The 17,024-nt window shown below is 42.6% G+C and overlaps 1 protein-coding gene across 8 annotated transcripts in view; it reads right to left on the reverse strand.

Moving 5' to 3' along the window:
* Positions 1-7,322: 7,322 nt before the first annotated feature.
* The window catches only part of PAGE4 (PAGE family member 4), a 151,821-nt gene continuing 142,119 nt past the window's right edge, over positions 7,323-17,024 (reverse strand). For 7 of the 8 annotated variants that reach the window (XR_009401266.1, XR_009401267.1, XR_009401268.1 and 4 more), the window contains 4 exons: positions 11,067-11,152; positions 10,489-10,594; positions 8,658-8,789; positions 7,323-7,428 (listed from right to left, as the gene is read on the reverse strand). Coding sequence is in view for 3 of the 8 variants with exons in the window: in XM_059385051.1 (XP_059241034.1) it covers positions 7,412-7,428; positions 8,658-8,789; positions 10,489-10,594; positions 11,067-11,144 (333 nt within the window). In the remaining 5 variants the exon portion in view is untranslated. The remainder of the gene's footprint in view (positions 7,429-8,657; positions 8,790-10,488; positions 10,595-11,066; positions 11,153-17,024) is intronic. The other variant, XM_059385052.1, reaches the window with a different exon arrangement.

Genomic DNA, 17,024 nt, shown 5'->3' on the forward strand with positions numbered 1-17,024 from the left:
ACTGAGGATTCGCCAAGTCCAGAAACGTCTCTGGGGCTGCGAAATGGGCCCTCAGAAGCCAGGTCCTGAGGAACGGTCAGAGACCGTGATAGGCCATCATCTCCACAGCTGAGCCTGCCCCCAGCCCCGTGCCAGGCTCCCCTCCCACCCCGGGTTCTGCCCCTCCCGAGAAGGACGAAGCCCCAGGGCCAATCTGGGGACAGGCCTGGACCCCAGATCCCGAGGGGCCCAGCTCCCAAGGCCACTGGGTCCGAGGAGGCACGTCCCTTTGCCCATCTTATCGGTGCTCTGCGGAATCTGTGCCTGCCCCTCACCTCCTCCTCGGGCTCCCAAGGCCGCGGGCGGGGGGCGGGGGCGGGCATGAGGAGGATTTGGCAGTCGGCCTTCTGGCCCAGGGAACGCTGAGCAGCCCGGGGGCAGCGGGAGGGACAAGGCACCACGAGGCCGTGCCTACTGCCCGCACCTCCCCTACAGCTGAGAAAGGGGAAGACACCGCCCCAAGCCCCTTGAGGCTGGCAGAGCCCCGGGGCAGGGCGGGTGGGCTGCAGGTGGGAGTTGGGGAGGGGTGGGGGCGGTAGTGGAGCTGCTGGCAGGGGGAGGGGTGGGCCTGGGTCTGGGGGCCTCGGAGAGCTCCTGCCCGCAGGGCTGCTGGCGCTTGGCCAAAGTGGCCACAGGTGCTGGTCCCAGGGAGTCAGGACAGAGCTGGAAAGGAGATAGCCAGTGTTCAAAGATCGAGAAGAGGGTGTTCTAGGAAGAGTCCGTTCCCTGAGTCCTGGGATGGCTGGCCTTGGCCCAGTACACACGGCCTGGCTCGTGGGGCCGTGCTAGCTGAGTATACCCTAGGGGACTTCTGCTTGCTTAGCACTGGACATGGCCCCGCAGCCTGGCCCCTTCCTGAAAGGAGGAGGTGGTATCTAGGCCTCCCGTGGTTAGTGTCAGGGGTTGGTTGTCAAGAATTAGGAGCCCTGGGCTCCTGGGTGGCTCAGTCAGTTAAGCGTCTGCCTTCGGCTCAGGTCATGATCCCAGGGTCCTGGGATCAAGCCCCACATCAGGGTCCCTGCTCCACGGGGAGCCTGCTTCTCCCTCTCTCTCTCCCCCTGCTTGTGTTCCCTCTCTCGTTGTGTCTCTGTCAAATAAATAAGTAAAATCTTTTAAAAAAATAATTAGGAGCCCTGAAGGAGGATAGGACACCTGCTTGCCATCAGGTTGCCTCTGTGTTGGTTCCGCCAGGGCACAGAGAGAGTTAAACCCCTCAGATAAAGTAGACAGACGGGGGGTGCCATATGCTCCATGCTCTGGGGTTTTGTGCTACATACCACAGATGATGGTAGGAGGGGCAGAATGACTCAAGCTGAGGACCCCAGAGCTGCCCTGCTGCCTCACCTTCCTAAGCCAACTCTTGCTTCAATTCCCTGAAGCACCCCAGCATCCTTGCCGTAAATCCCTGCCCTTTAGGTCTGCAATTAAACCCTCAAATTGGTTTCCTGTGGTCATGAGGTACTTAGTTTAGGATACCCTTCCCACCCAGCTGGCACTTCTCTCCTGTGCTCAACATGACAGACATGAAAATGGAGTATGCTGTCCAGGTTGTACTAGATTTCCTTGCATCTATAAAAATCCAGGACCAGGTGATTGATCGGGAAGGATAAATGTCTGAAGGAAGGACTGGAGTCAGTGCTAGGTCACCCTGATGGCCAAATAAGGGACCTCTGGCAAGGAGGAAGAGATCATTAGGAACATTTTGATAAGTGAATTTGCTATTCAAGGAAAGAGCAAAATCAACATCATGGAAAAATACAGAAATTTTACCATCGATATTTATTTAAGCAGGGAGAAGGAAGAGAGGGGTAGAGAAGGAGAGACGGAGAAAGAGAGCACACACACAGAGGAGGGGCAAAGGGAGAGAAAGAGTCCTAGAGCAGACTCTTTGCTGAGCACAGAGTGTGTGGCCCTGGGCTCGATCCCACAACTCTGACATCACAACCTGAGCCAAAATCAACAGTCGGATGCTTAACCAACTGCGCCACCCAGCGCCCCATTGTACCATCAATTTTTTTTTAAAGACTATTTACTTGCCTGAGAGAAAGAGGAGGGAGAAAGCACACACACGCAAGCAGGGGGAGTGGTAGGCAGAGGGAGAAGAAGGCTCCCCGTGGAGCAAGGAGCCCAATGCCGGACTCAATCCCAGAACCCTAGGATCATGACCTGAGCTGAAGGCAGATGCTTAACCGACTGAGCCACCCAGGTGTCCCTACCATCAATATTTTATCATGAAATACATATGGTAAATGTGAAGGAGGGCATTCCAATATCTTTTCAAGGCTCAGAGCCTCGAAGAATCTTAATGTGACCCCGATCTCAGCTCATCAGGCCTGGTCGAACCTTGACCAAGGAAAAAGCGGATAAGAGTTGTGGTTTTTCCCATTAGGGGTTCATGTGTACACTTTGGAGCACAAGATGGCTCCAAAGTAAATGACTATAAGCTTCTCTTTAAAAATACTTCTCCGGGCGCCTGAGTGGCTCAATTGGTTAGGCGACAGCCTTCAGATCAGGTCATGATCTTGGACTCCCAGGATCCAGTCCCACATTGGGCTCCCTTCTCAGCAGGGAGTCCGCTTCTCCCTCTGACCCTCCCCTGCCCCATGCTCTCTTTCTCTCCTTCTCTCATTTTTCCTCTCAAATAAATAAAATCAAAAAAATAAAAAAATAAAAATACTTTTCTGGGGCACCTGGGTGGCTCAGTCAATTAACTGTCCAACTCTTGATCTCAGCTCAGGTCTTGAGTGCAAGCCCTGCAATGAGCTCCACGCTGGGCATGGGGGCCTACTTAAAGAAAAATAAAATAAAACAAAAATACTCTTCCAATCTAATAGCAGATTTTTATCATTTTAGAAAAACAGATACAGTCACCATCAAAATTCAAAAAAACTGGAGTCCCTGGGTAGGCTCAGTCAGTTAAGCAACTGTCTTCAGCTCAGATCATGATCCTGGAGTCCTGGGATCCATTCCCACATCAGGCTCCCTGCTCAGTGGTGAGTCTGCTTCTCCTTCTCCCTCTGCCCCTCCCCATTGCTTGTGCTAATAAATAAAAAAAATCTTTTTTAAAAATTCAAAAATCATAGAAAGGTATAAAAGGAAAAGTAGAAGTCCCCAGGCTGCTTTCTAATCTTTCTTCTACTTAGAAATTCCTCCTTCGGTCTTCCAATATTAGCCTTCCCACATTACTGTGGAAAGGTATCCCTAGTCCTATCCAAGGCCACCTCCTCCATTTGTGCCTGGATCCCATCCCTATGGCCTTATCAAGGTCTTCCATCCTCTCCTGTACCATTCTCACCAGAACACAAACATGCCTTAATTATCACTCAGGCGAAGAATAATTCCCCCTCCTTGCCTCATGTCAGCCTCCTAGCTCAATTTCCACTTCCTTCTTCCTCACATCAAAACTCAAAATACATTTTTAAAATATTTTTATTTATTTGGCAAACAGAGATCACAAGCAGGCAGAGAGAGAGAGGAGGAAGCAGGCTCCCCACTGAGCAGAGAGCCGGATGCAGGGCTCGATCCCAGGACCCTGAGCCGAAGGCAGAGGCTTTAACCCAATGAGCCACCCAGGAGCCCCATCAAAATACATTTTCTATAATCACTATATCAATTTACTCATCTCCCATTTCAACTTAATCCTCTTCAGTCAGGCTTTCCTCCTCCCCCGAAAGTAGCTCTTATGAAGGTCTCTGCTGACATCCATCTTACCAGATTAACAGTTTCCTATACCCTTTTTGCATGACCTCTCACCATTTTAAATTGTTGACCGCTTATTACTTCTTTCAACAATTTATTTCCTTTAGATTTTCCTGGTAACACATTCACCTAGTTTCTTCCTACTTTTTGGTAGTCCTTTTTCTCAATCCTAAATTCTTCCTATGTAGAGGGCTCCAGGACTCTGCCTATGGCTCTCTTCTCTATATGATCTCTCCCTAGGTGAGCTCCTGTCAATCCACTAGGACTTCTAATGCTTTCTACATTTCTAATGAATTTCAAATTTATACCTCTCTCCTAAATTCATTATATCCAAATTCTGACAACAGAACAATAGGCAGTAAGTAACCTCACATTTGACAGAGATAGGAAAACACATTTCCTGATTCTGCTAGCCTAAGCAGTCTACATAAAGACGGTTAGAAGTTGGAAAACCCCTTAAAGAAGAGTCTACGGAAAATACAATACCTAAGTTGTGGGTTATCAACTTAGTGGAGGCTGGTGTGAAAGAAATCGTCCCTACCCTGAGTTGAACAGGAAGTTATGTTACCCACCTCAATTAAAATCAATTGAATGGAGATCTGAGAGAGCCACTAAAAGACACCTAAAACATGTTAAGAAAGGAAGACTGGCATTTCACCGGCCATATGCTCTGTGCTATAGAAAATCAGAAACCCATTCTAGTGCTGCAGTGAGAATGGAGTGTGATGACCAAGTTTTTATAGAGCGTAAAGTGTATCCCCTGGAGACTGATGCCTGGTTTTTGCCTAGAGAAATTTCAAAGAGAAAGGCTTGTAGAGCAGCAGCCTAGGACAGCTGGGAGAAAAGTAACCGCAACATAGGAACTAGCTCTATTATCACTTTCTGACATGGCAAGAATGAACTCGTTTCCGAAAGGTCAAGTGGATGCTGAGAAACGTCACAGGAATTGAGCCACTGTCCAAGGGTCCTTGCCTTGTCAGGGCAAAGGGACCACAGCATTAAAATTAAGTACAGGGTAGGAACACTAAGTTAGGCAGCGTAGGTAACCTACATTCAACAAGGGAATACACATTCTTTTCAAACACATATGGAATTTTTATAAAAACTGACCATATGCTGGGCCATAAAAATACAAAAAAATTTCGGACAATTGAAATATACAGCATAGATCCTCTGACAGAATAATTACACTGAAAAGATTATGTATTTAGTTGGTGAATACACAGCTCTACTTCCATTATTTATTATTTATTTATTCCATTTATTAATCACAATGTGCAAATCTTATACATCCTTCCTCACTGATTTTTGTCTGCTTACTCTGTTTTCTCCTTGTGTTCTGCCATTTTTCCATTATGTTTTGAAGCCACATTAGGTTCATATTTAAAATTGTTAAATATTCCTGACAAATTGATTTTTCTACATGAAATATCCTTTATTCTCTAGTAATGCTTATTTATCTGAAAGCTTATTTTAGCTATTTTGTGCAGATTATCTTCTGCCCATCTTTTTACTTTCAAATTTTCTGAATTCTTATGTTTTAGCCGTGTCTCTCTCTTTTTTTTTTTTTTAAAGATTTTATTTATTTATTTGACAGAGCGAGAACTCACAAGTTGGGCAAAGGCAGGCAGAGAGAGAGGGGGAAGCAGGCTCCCTGCTGAGCAAAGAGCCCAATGCGGGGCTGGATCCCAGGACCCTGAAATCATGACCTGAGCTGAAGGCAGAGGTTTAACCTACTGAGCCACCCAACCGCCCCTCAAATGTTTAAAAGTTAAGGAACACAATGAGTAGTCCATAGTTCAAAGAAATCAGAATGAGAATTAGAAAATATTCTGAGTTAAAGAACAAGTATACTATATACCAAAACTCGTAAGATGAAGCTAAAGCTCTATTTAGGAAAAATGTTATAATTTAGTATTTTTCAACGACTTTATTTGTAAGAGAGAGACACAGGGAGAGAGGGAACACAGCAGAGGGAGTGGGAGAGGGAGAAGCAGAGCAGAGCAGGGAGCCTGAAGCGGGGCTCGATTCCAGAACCCTAGGATCATGACCTGAGCCAAAGGCAGACACTTAACAACTGAGCCACCCAGGTGCCCCAAGAATGCTGTAATTTAAAAGTGTACATTATAAAGGCTGAAAATCTGTAAGCTGAACATTTTTTCAAGGAATAAGAAGAACAGCAAATTAAACAGAGAAAGAACAAAAATAGTCAGTGTGAGAGACAAAGTTAATAAAATAAAGAACAAAAATAGAAAAGGATCAGCACAGCCAAAGGATGGCTTATTTTGAAAAACCTAGTAATGCTGGTAAGCCTATGGTGAGACTGGTTAAGAACACAATTGAGAAGGCACAAATTATCAGTGCTAAGAATTAAAATGGCAGTATCACTACAGATCCTGTAGACATTAAGAAAATAATGAGAGGATATTATGGAAAACTCTGTAATGAAAATTTGGACAACACGGACAAAGCCCTATAAAAATAAAAGCCAAACTAACCAAAGAATAGAAAATATTAAATCATTAATTTCAAACTTTCCTAAAAACCAGGTCCAGATGGCATCACCAATTAATTCTATCAAACACTTAAGAAATAATCCCAAAGTTAGATGAACTCTACCAGAAAACAGAAAAAGAAGATACATACATCCCTGTATTTATGAAGCCAGAATAACCTTGAGATCAAAGCCCAAGATGGAGTACATAAAGTATGGGCCAATCTCACTCATGAACAAAGACATAAATATCCTGAACAAAACATTAGAGAGGGGAATCCAATAATACATAGAAAGGACACTATATCATGACTTAAATTGGGTTTATCTAGGAATCCACATTAACAGATTAATGAAAAAACCTCTTAAGATCATCTCAATCCATGGGCATAAGTATATGGTAACATTCAACAAATATTCATGGTAAATACCCTTAGCAAACTAGGAATAAAAAGGAACTTCCTTTTTAAAAATTTATAGTATAGGGCACCTGGGTGGCTCAGTGGTTTAAAGCCTCTGCCTTCAGCTCAGGTCATGATCCCAGGGTCCTGGGATCGAGTCCCGCATCAGGTTCTCTGCTCAGCAGGGAGCCTGCTTCCTCCTCTCTGTCTGCCTGCCTTTCTGCCTACTTGTGATCTCAGTCAAATAAATAAATAAATCTTTAAAAAAAAATTTAAAAATAAAAAAAATAAAAATTTATAGTATACATTATAGTGAAAATGTTGAAAGAGAAATCAGGAATATACAAGGATGTCTACTATCTTTGCTTTTATCCAACATTGTACTCAAAAGGATGTGGCCAGTGTTATAAAGGACAAGAACTACAAGGTAGAAAGATTCAAAAGGAGGAAAGAATACTGTTATTATCTGCATATGGTATGATTATGTATATAGAAAATCCAAAAGGACAAAGAGATACACTATTAGAATAAACTTAGCCAAGTTGCCAGACAAAATCATGACACAAAAATAAATAGACTTCATAAAGCAGCTGTAAACAGAACACAAAGAGTTTTTTAAAGATACCATTTATAATAATATCAGGTTCCTAGGAACAGATTTAACAGAAGATATGCATGACAACTTCAGAGCAAACTTTAAATCTTTATTGAGAGAATTTAAGCCAAATTATCAATATAACAAACTGTATGTGTGGCTTCATCTTCTCTTCTTTTTAACTTACGACTGTCCATCACCTAAAACATAAACGTAACAGTTGGGTACATCACTTAGCAGAACTTAGACAATAATAAAAGTACACGGAGGACACTACAGCATTGGTTTTATAAGATGGAACTAAAACCAGAACCCTAACCAGCAGATAGATTTCTATGCAAATGTACATTTTCAGCATATAAGCACTAACTTTTTAAATGCATCACTCCTTTTGGTGGCATGAAGAAAAGATTTCTCAAACCCAGAACAGATTAAATTCCAAGAGCTTATTTAAAGATAATTTTAAGTAGTGAGCAAAATATGCCAGTGATTTCAGTTAAAAGAAAATCAACCAAGTAGGAACTCCAAGAGCAAAACAAAACAAGTAAACCCCGTGTCATTCAAATTCATTCACTTGAAATAATCTCTTAATCATCCATTTCAGCTAAGATAATAATGTCATACTTGGAATTGTTTTAACTACAGAGGACAAAGGACATTATTCCATTTGGTTTGTCTCTTTTGTGCAAAATTATTTCTTTGATCTAGCTCAATCTTTATATGGTCTATTTATAGTATGGTGGCCATCTTGTTCATTTGCATCTATTGTCCTGGTGTAAGCAGTCAACAGTACTCCCTTTAACTCTCAAGAGTGGCCTGGTTTAGACGATGATAATTACATAGTCACCAAAAAAAAAAAAAAATTACAGATCACACTAATTATACAACACTACCATCATAGATGACATTAAAATGTGAAGGAAAATATTATCATTTCTCATTGGTAGAGCTCACAGTTTAAAAAAAAATCAACAAACTAACCTATAAAAGCCAAAACAAAGAGAACCATATTATTTTTTGGTGTCTAAAAGAAATAAAAAATAGTTATTTTTTAGAAGTAGCTTAGGCAAATAAAAAGAAAATCAATAATACTGTGTTGTTTAGATATCCAATTGGCACTTGGCTATGTTAAACAATTTCTATACTTTAAAAAGTATTTGACAAAAACAATAAAAATAAAAAATAAAAAGTATGTGACCACTTGCATTGGGTTTCAAAGAACTTCTATTCCAAAGTAACACTTCCATATTTTATAATTCAACAACATGGCTTTGATACATATTTTTTGCTCTGACACCATCTTTGAATCAAACATTTGATGTCTGTACTACCTTTCAAATAAACTTTATATTTGTGATTTATTACAAAAGTATGATAATATTGCAGGAAAAACCAACCCCATGACTTGTATTCTTAATGGATAACTTACCTGCTTCTTGAACTTTAGCAAATGCTAGATCAGGTGTAGTCTTCCCTTTCACATCAGGGCCATCTCCACTCTCACCTCCAGTCTTTTCCAGACCCTTTTCCTTTTCCTGGCTTTCAGCTTCCAGTTCAGGTTCTTAAATAAATAAACAGAATTATTAATGTAAGCAGTAAACCATAAATTAATCTTACTAAATACAGCTCTGTAGGTTAGTACTGTAAAAAATGTGATGTATAAAAATACATTGAGCATTAAAAAGTTTTCTGCTAGAAAGTGGAGTTGCCTTTCTCATACATTATCTCCTCTATGAAGCGTTTCCTTTTCTAAAACTGTTTTAAGACAACTTAGCTGTCACCTTTGTAACCTATATACATTTATATTATTATACTTACTAGATCAGCCATTTGTTTACATAAATTTTTGGCAAGATGGTGAGCTCAAAACAGAAATCATTCTCTCGTTTATATTTTTATCTTCAGCATCTAGTACATTACCTGCCACCAAGCAGGCCCCAAAAAATGACTGAAAAAGTCATTACCAATAGTAAGATTAGACAAACCCAAGCTGAAGAACGTTTTACAAAACATTTGTTTTTGACTCCAAAAAATGTCAGTCATGAAAGACAAAAGAAAGACTGAAGTACTCTTCTAAGAAAAAGAGAGATGACAATTAAATACAATGGGTGGTTTTGGGTTGGATCCTGGATCAGGAAAAAATAATGGTATAAAAGATATTATTAAGCCAACTGACAAAACTGGGTTATTACTAGGCTAACAGACTACATATTAGATAAGGTTTTCTTAATGTTAAAGTTCCTAAATTTGATCATTGTACTGGGGTTATATAAAAGAATATCCCCCTTTTTTAGGAAACAGATACTGAATTACCTTGAGAATAAAGGGTTATATTTGAAACTTCTGCTCAGATAGCTTATATTTGTAATTTACTCTCAGATAGTTTAGCAATAATAATGTGTATTATTATCGAATGAAAAGGTGGTATGTGGCACAGGTTAGCAATTAGTGAATTGACATTGAAGATACAAGAATACACTGTACTTTCTTACAACTTTTCTGTAAGTTTTAAGTATTTTTAAAGTAAAAAGTTAAAAAAAAAAACGAGTATGTGACAACTAGGGGCACCTGGGTGGCTCAATCAATTGAGCGTCCAACTCCTGGTTTCAGCTTGGGTCGTGATCTCAGGACTGTGGGATCAAGCCCCACATCATGCTCTGCACTCAGCAGGGAGTCTGCTTGAGACTCTCTCTTTTCCCCTTCTGCCCCTCTTCCCACTCACACACGCACCCCTCTCTCTCTAAAGTAAATCAATCTTAAAAAAATGTATGTGACAACTAGATTATGGTTCAGGAAAACAAAAATATTGAAGACTTCAACAGCAACTAGGAAAGGATTTCACATTTTTGTTTCTCTAGTATTTCAAAAATTACAATCTAAGAGCTAATCAAAATATATCTAGGTTTGCTTAAATGTTTGATGCAATGACTTAAACCCAGAAAACAGCATTCAAAAAAAGCCAAATTTAACTAGTGATATAGTATAAATTCTATCTAAATTTAAAGTTATTTCCCTTAGTTTGTTAATTTAGAGCCTTGGCAAGAATTCTATTCCCCAAGCATGCCAAATAATTTAAAATATGGGATGGTAAAGTGCTCAAAGAAGGAAAACTTATCAGAGAGGGGCTATAGTCAGCTGCAACTATACCTTTCCCTTCCCAAACAGGTTTCCAGCCAATTTTCAGGGAACCTTTTATCTATTTCTATTACTAATAGAGCCTAATAGATGAAATACAACATGTTTCTCCATCCCCTCATCACCTTGAACCCCACATGCTCCTTCTTCTCTCTCTTGTCCAGGCTCAATCTCTGGATCCTCAGTAGGTGGTTCCTTTTTTTGAGGTGTTTTTTTACCTGGTTGCTTAGCCTTGGGGGAGGGTAGGTGCAAATAAAGAGTATTGACATTAATACTATCATAAGAGAAGACACAAATATACATACTACATGGAAATAATTATAATTATAATTATAATTATAATTATGCTCTTCTAAGTATTCAGTAAAATTATTCTTTCTATATAGAAAATATTCTGAGAAAGCAATTATCTGCAAGGACCAGTATTTCGGGAAACCTTTCTAATCTTTTCTGAGATGCGGTATTTGTTTATTAAAAAGTACAATGAGAAAGCCATAGAGATAATTTCCAGCCCAATTTACATATCCAAGCAACAACAGAAAATAAGTCTTTTTGCTCAGTCTCTCTCATGGGATTAATTTTTCACCCATTTTCAACAAGGAAGTCCTTTAAACAACAGATCTATATTGGTTCAACAACTTTTTCAATGGCTTTTCATAAAAAATTATTTCTGGCAATGGAAGGAAGATGTTAAAGCACTCACAACTCCAGGTTCATCCAGCTTAGAAGATTTTTTTCCATCTCCCTTTCCTCTAGATTTTGATCTTACTCGAGCACTCATATTTCTCACTGAAAGTAGAAAATCATTAACTGAAGATTGTAATAAAACAATAATTCTACTGGACTATCTTCACAGCCAACTGCTGCTTATAAATTCTTTACATTTGTAGGGATTTCCAAAACAAAAAAGATTAGTTTTCATTAATTTAATAATATACTAATATTATAAAAATATTTTATTACTCTTTTTAAAAAATTAATAATTTTTATTAATCTTGAATTAATAACCACTGCTTATTTTCCAATCGCATCAAATTAGGCTGTCTACAAAACCTCTGTTTCACAGGAATTTGGCAGACAAGGGACCTTCAAGTACCTGAAAAAAGACATACGACTTTCCCAAAAAGATTTAGTTTCACAATTGGACGCCCAACTATGAGAGATTTTGTTATATATAGCCCTGTCCACCTCTCCACTACCGTTCCCAATTCTGTGCTCTATCAGCAGTTTCAGGTGCCTCCAGAACTCAGATGCCTCCAATAGCACCCCTTAGACTCCCCATCTTCATCTGGCACCCTCCCCTCCACAGCCCATCATCTCCCCTTTCCCAGGCCCACCACCACAGGGGTCATGGTGGCCATACCTGTGAGGAGGATAACAACCTCAAAGAACTTGCTCCCCAGAGACCAGGAACCACACTGCCCCCACCCACCGAAAGCCAGTACCCTCCTCACACTCAAACTTGAACTCCTGGTTGGACTAATCTGCGGACCTACTGATTGAGTCTCAGTGAGAAAAAATCCACACGTTAAGACTGGACCCGCTAGGCTGAGCACCCAGAAGGCTTTGCACATGCCCCCTCATCAACCACCACAACTCACTCACACTTACACTCCTGGGAGAATGACTGAGTCTCCAGGACAAAGAACCCAGACCGAAAGACGCGACCGGCGCAGCTCTGCACAGAAAGCTTTTTGCACACGTCCCACACCAGTGGCCGATGGGAAGGCCTATAGCACTGGGCATGCGCACTGCTATAGCACATGCCACGTGGTAAGGCTTTCCCTGCCCCCCACCCAGGGCCTCACCACAGGTAGGCACTGCGCATGTGCACTGCAAGTGCTTTAGGGGAAGGACTTCCCTGCCCCCCTCACGGAGGCCTCACGAAAAACTCCCGAATCTGCTCTCTATTGGCAGTTTCCGGTGCTGCCAAGACCCAGATATCTCAAATAACATCACCAAGATTTGCCCCATCTTTATCTGATACCCCCTTCCTCACCCACCCACCATCCTCTCCCGCCTCAGAGCCCCCCAACAAAGACAAAACCCATGGCAACTGCAAGACCCACGAAGAGAAATGTGATTACCTCAGGAACCTCCCTCCTCTGAGACAAAAAACTATACCACCCCGACCTGCCTTTAGTCCGCTCGTTCTTTCCTCACTCACTCACACTTACGCTCCTGGGAAAACGATCGAGTCTCTGGGAGAAAGAATCCAGACAGAAAGACGCGACTGGCACAGCTCTGCACACAGGGCTTTTTGCACACGTCCCACACCAGTGGCTGATGGGAAGGCGTGCAGCACTGGGCATGCGCACTGCTACAGCATATGCCACGCGGTATGGCTTTCCCCATCCCCCCACCCAGGGCTGCACCGAAAATTCCCAAATCTGCCCTCTTTCAGTTCCTGGTTTCTCCAAGACCCAGATATATCAAATGATGCCTCAAACTCTGCCCCATCTTCATATGGCCCCCTCCCCTCCACTTGTTCTCCACCGTGACAAAAGCCATGGTAGCTGCAACGCCTATGAGAAGAATAAAGACCTCCAAGGCTTTCCGCCTCAGAGACCAGAACTACATGGTCCTGACCCACCCAAAGCCCACTGGCTCCCTCCTCACAGTCGCATTTAAACTTCTACACAGACTGATCTGGAGACCTACCTATTGAGTCTTGAAGACAGTGAGAAAGAAATCAGACGGTACGATGCGACCTGCACGGAACTTCACCGGGACCGCTTTGCACACGTCCTCACACCAGTGGCTGATGGGAAAGTGCTGGGCACTGGGCATGCGCACTGCATCCCGCATGTGCTGCACGGGCGGGGCTTTCCTCATCCCTTCATCCGGGAACCCACCGAGGATTCCTGCATCTGCCATTTGTCGGCAGTACATGATACCTCTGGCACCCAGACGCCTCAAATAACATCCCCCAAGACTCCCGCTAACTTCATCTGACCCCTTTGCAGCCCACCGTCCTCCCTTATCCTGGCCCCGCCGCAACATGGGCCATGGCAGCCAGAGGACCTTTGAGGAGAAAGATGACGACTCGGAGGAACTTCCTTCTCAGAGATTACAGATCTCTCTGCCCCGACCCATCTGAGTCTTGCTGGCTCCCCATGACACTCATGCATTCACCCTATTCGCTTTAACACTTGCGAAGAGACAGCAGAGAGCCTGTGGGAGAATTAGAAAGGGAAAGAAAAATGGCATCTATCTTCCGTCGCCACCTAAACACAGCCTCTGCGGAGTCAACTTCAGCCAATCCCAAACTTTGGGGGTACGTGTAATAACACCTGTGGGTATAGGCAGTGATGTGTGTGTCACATAGGCTGTGGATCCAGCCTTCCCCAACCAAGCAGACTCTGCCCTGCCTGGAACAAGGCATTGTTTCTGAATCCTGGAATACTTGTCCTTCCCTTCTCCACCCCCAAAATATGTCAATGCGTCTAGGACTGTTCCCAGTCCTGCATTTCACCTGCCAATTGGCCCTCCAAATTTTCTCCTCAGTGCAACTGTCCCAGGGCCCTCAAGAGAATCTTAGGCTCCCCCAGAGATGTGTGAAAGCTTTTAGGCTCTGAAAGTGTGCAAAGCCATTTTAAGCATAAGAGGAATCCAGAAAATGTAAAGAAAAGTATTGCTAAATTCGAATATATGAGCTTTAAAACTTGTACATATCCTGTAACCCAGCACTTCTACTTCTAAAACTTTGTGTTAGGGCATCTGGGTGGTTCAGTTGGTTACGCATCTGTCTTCCACTCAGGTCATGATCCTAGGGTCCTGGGATCAAGTCCCACATTGGGCTCCTGGCTCAGTGGGGAGTCTGTTTCTCTACCCACTCCCCCTTGCCCATGATCTATCTTTTTCACTCTGTGTCTCTTTCAAGTAAATGAAAAAAATATTTTAAAGATAATAAAACTTTATGTTAAGGAAACTGTCTTGGATGTGAATAAAGATTTAGATACATGGGTTTTCCAAAGGAGCTTAATTTATAGAATAATGGTCATGGATTTGCTATATAACTAAACTGGCACATTTGAAAATGGAATGTGGCCACCCATCAAAAGCAATACTGACTAATGTCTGCTGTCATATTGGTGCTGCTTACATTGAGTTATTAACTTGAAACAGCTGGTTATGTAGCATTGTGTATGTGCCGCATGATCCCAAAAGGAGAGGATTTAGTAAAGTTCACTTCCTACTCCTCTCAGACAATAAATATAATTTGTTTTCCTGAAGCCAGCATGTTCCAGGTCTCCAAAGACACATGGTACTCCACAGGTAACACAGGAAGTAAAATGCAGTCCTCAGGATTGTAGGTCTCCTGCATCTGGTAAACCTCCAAAGGCTTCACCATGACCTAGGTGGTCTGGTCCTCCACTGTCGTGGAAAGAGGGAGGGGAGGGGAGAAGGAGGACAGGCAGCCCACTGTTGCTGCTTTTGGCAAAGGTAGGTGGACACCTACAAGACAGAAAGGAATTTGCCCTGCCCTTGCCTATCTCCACCCCCACCAAAAACCCTTTCTTTCTTTCATTCCCAAACTCTGCAGGTCGCCTTTAGAGAAGCACACATTCTTTGAGAGTTAGAAAGATCCCCTGTGGCAGAAGTAGGATTGCCACATCCCTCCCTCTCTGCCTTCCTCTCACCCTCCCCGTCTCATACAGAAGAGATCTAGAGTCAATTTAGAGCCAAGGGTAAAGAATATATAATTTTTCCTTGATTTCACTAATTAGGGATAACCACTTTTAATATCTAATCAGGAGCTGTTCCTACAATTCAGATCTTCTTGTGTATGAAATAAAGATTTACTGAGAAGGATTGAGGTCTCATACTCTTTAATCAGCATAAACTGTGGGATCTGGCCTCAGTCTCATGTTTCTCCTTGGGTGAGCTGTTTTACTGGCTCTTAGTCATTTCCTGTTATCTCTTGGAAAGACTATCTGCTGCCCAGCTGTCTCCCTGACCTTGGTGCTTTGTCTGTTGGCAGCAGCTGCGCTCTCTGGGTAGGATCAAGTTTCTTCAGGACACTGGGAAGATGGGGTCCAGTCTGTGTGAGAGCTTGGAGTCTAAACTGAAGAAAAAAAATCCAATTTGCCCTGTGCTCCAAGCCTTCCAAGTAACCTCATACTCGGACAACATCAAGACAGAGCAACCACTCTGACCAAGGACACTCAGGTACTCCCAAGACCTTGTTTGTATCATTGTGAAGATGGTAGATAGCATTCCATTTTATTTGTTTCATGGCACAAGTAAAATCTGCTCTTCACAAATAATTCATTCACTGAGAATTGCTCAGTTCCACTCTCATGTCATTATTATTTAAATCCCAGCATGAGGTCATCTCATTCTGGGCAAAATTAACACCTGGAAGTAATAGTGTTGTTGTTAGGACCACTGAGGGGAGCCAAAAGGCATCCCTTTCTGCCATTCCTGTCCCTCCCCTTCCTCACCATAGCAGAAGGAAAACAGACTTTTTGTCCACCCATTTACTATTGTTGGAGGTGATAATCAAGAATAGGGACTAGTGGGCGCCTGGGTGGCTCAGTTGGTTGGGCAGCTGCCTTCGGCTCAGGTCATGATCCCGGACTTCCAGGATCGAGTCCCGCATCAGGCTCCTTGGGGAGTCTGCTTCTCCCTCTGACCTTCTCCTCTCTCATCTCTCTCTCACTCATTCTCCCTCAAGTAAATTAATAAAATCTTAAAAAAAAAAAAGATAAAATTAAAAAAAAAAAGAATAGGGACTAGTGACTGTGCCCAGTCTGAAGTGGAACACGTATCAAGGTCCAACCCTAGGCCAAGGCCCAGGTGGTACATGGGCCAAAGGTAAGCTCTTTTCAGACTGTCCAAAAAACCAGCGGGAGAAATGTGATATATGTACCTGGGTCAGTTATGAGAAGGATGTATAGACACAAGGCCATGCCGAAGCCATGGTGAGGTGGCAGCTGTGACTATACTGTGAGCGGGTAATGACCCAACCTGTTTCCAATACCTGAAGGAGGGAAAGAGTAGGGTCACATACTAAAAGTGTGTGCTTCAGGAAATGATGGAGGTGGGGAGTGCTCTGTTCTTCCCTGTCTCAGCTTCTTCTGGCCTAGGTACTGCCCCTGTGGGTCTGCATATAGACCAGACCTGGGAGTTACTGCTTATAACCACCACCTTCATGTGTATTTGGGAGAAATCCCAACAGCTAGCCTTGGAGAGAGAGCAATAGAGGGTATTATGGGTTGTGTCTGTGTTGAGGTGTTATGGGTTGTGTCTGTGTTGAGCCCCAACAGCTCGTATAACCCATCCCCAATCCTTTACATGAAGGAGAGGAAGCAGGTTTAGAGGTTCATGAGAAACTCCTGACACTCTCATTATTTCTCAATTAGTAATGCACTAAGCATTCTTTCCCAGCCATCTCCCTTTTGGGATTCATTCTAAAGGTATATCCATCCAAGTAGACTGCGGTATATACACAACAATTCTAAGAATGCAAAAACTGCCTGTGTGTTCAGTAATGTATTTGCTCATAGGAATTGCAGGAAAACTAGACAATGGAAATTTTGCAGCCATTGAAGAATTAGATAAATTAACACATACCGGTATATACTGATGTCCATTAAATAAGGTTAAATAATACCAAAAAGGCATAGAGCACTATAGTATAATATTGTTTATTTTA

Source organism: Mustela nigripes, chromosome X, assembly GCF_022355385.1.
Source record: "Mustela nigripes isolate SB6536 chromosome X, MUSNIG.SB6536, whole genome shotgun sequence".
Lineage (NCBI taxonomy): Eukaryota > Metazoa > Chordata > Mammalia > Carnivora > Mustelidae > Mustela > Mustela nigripes.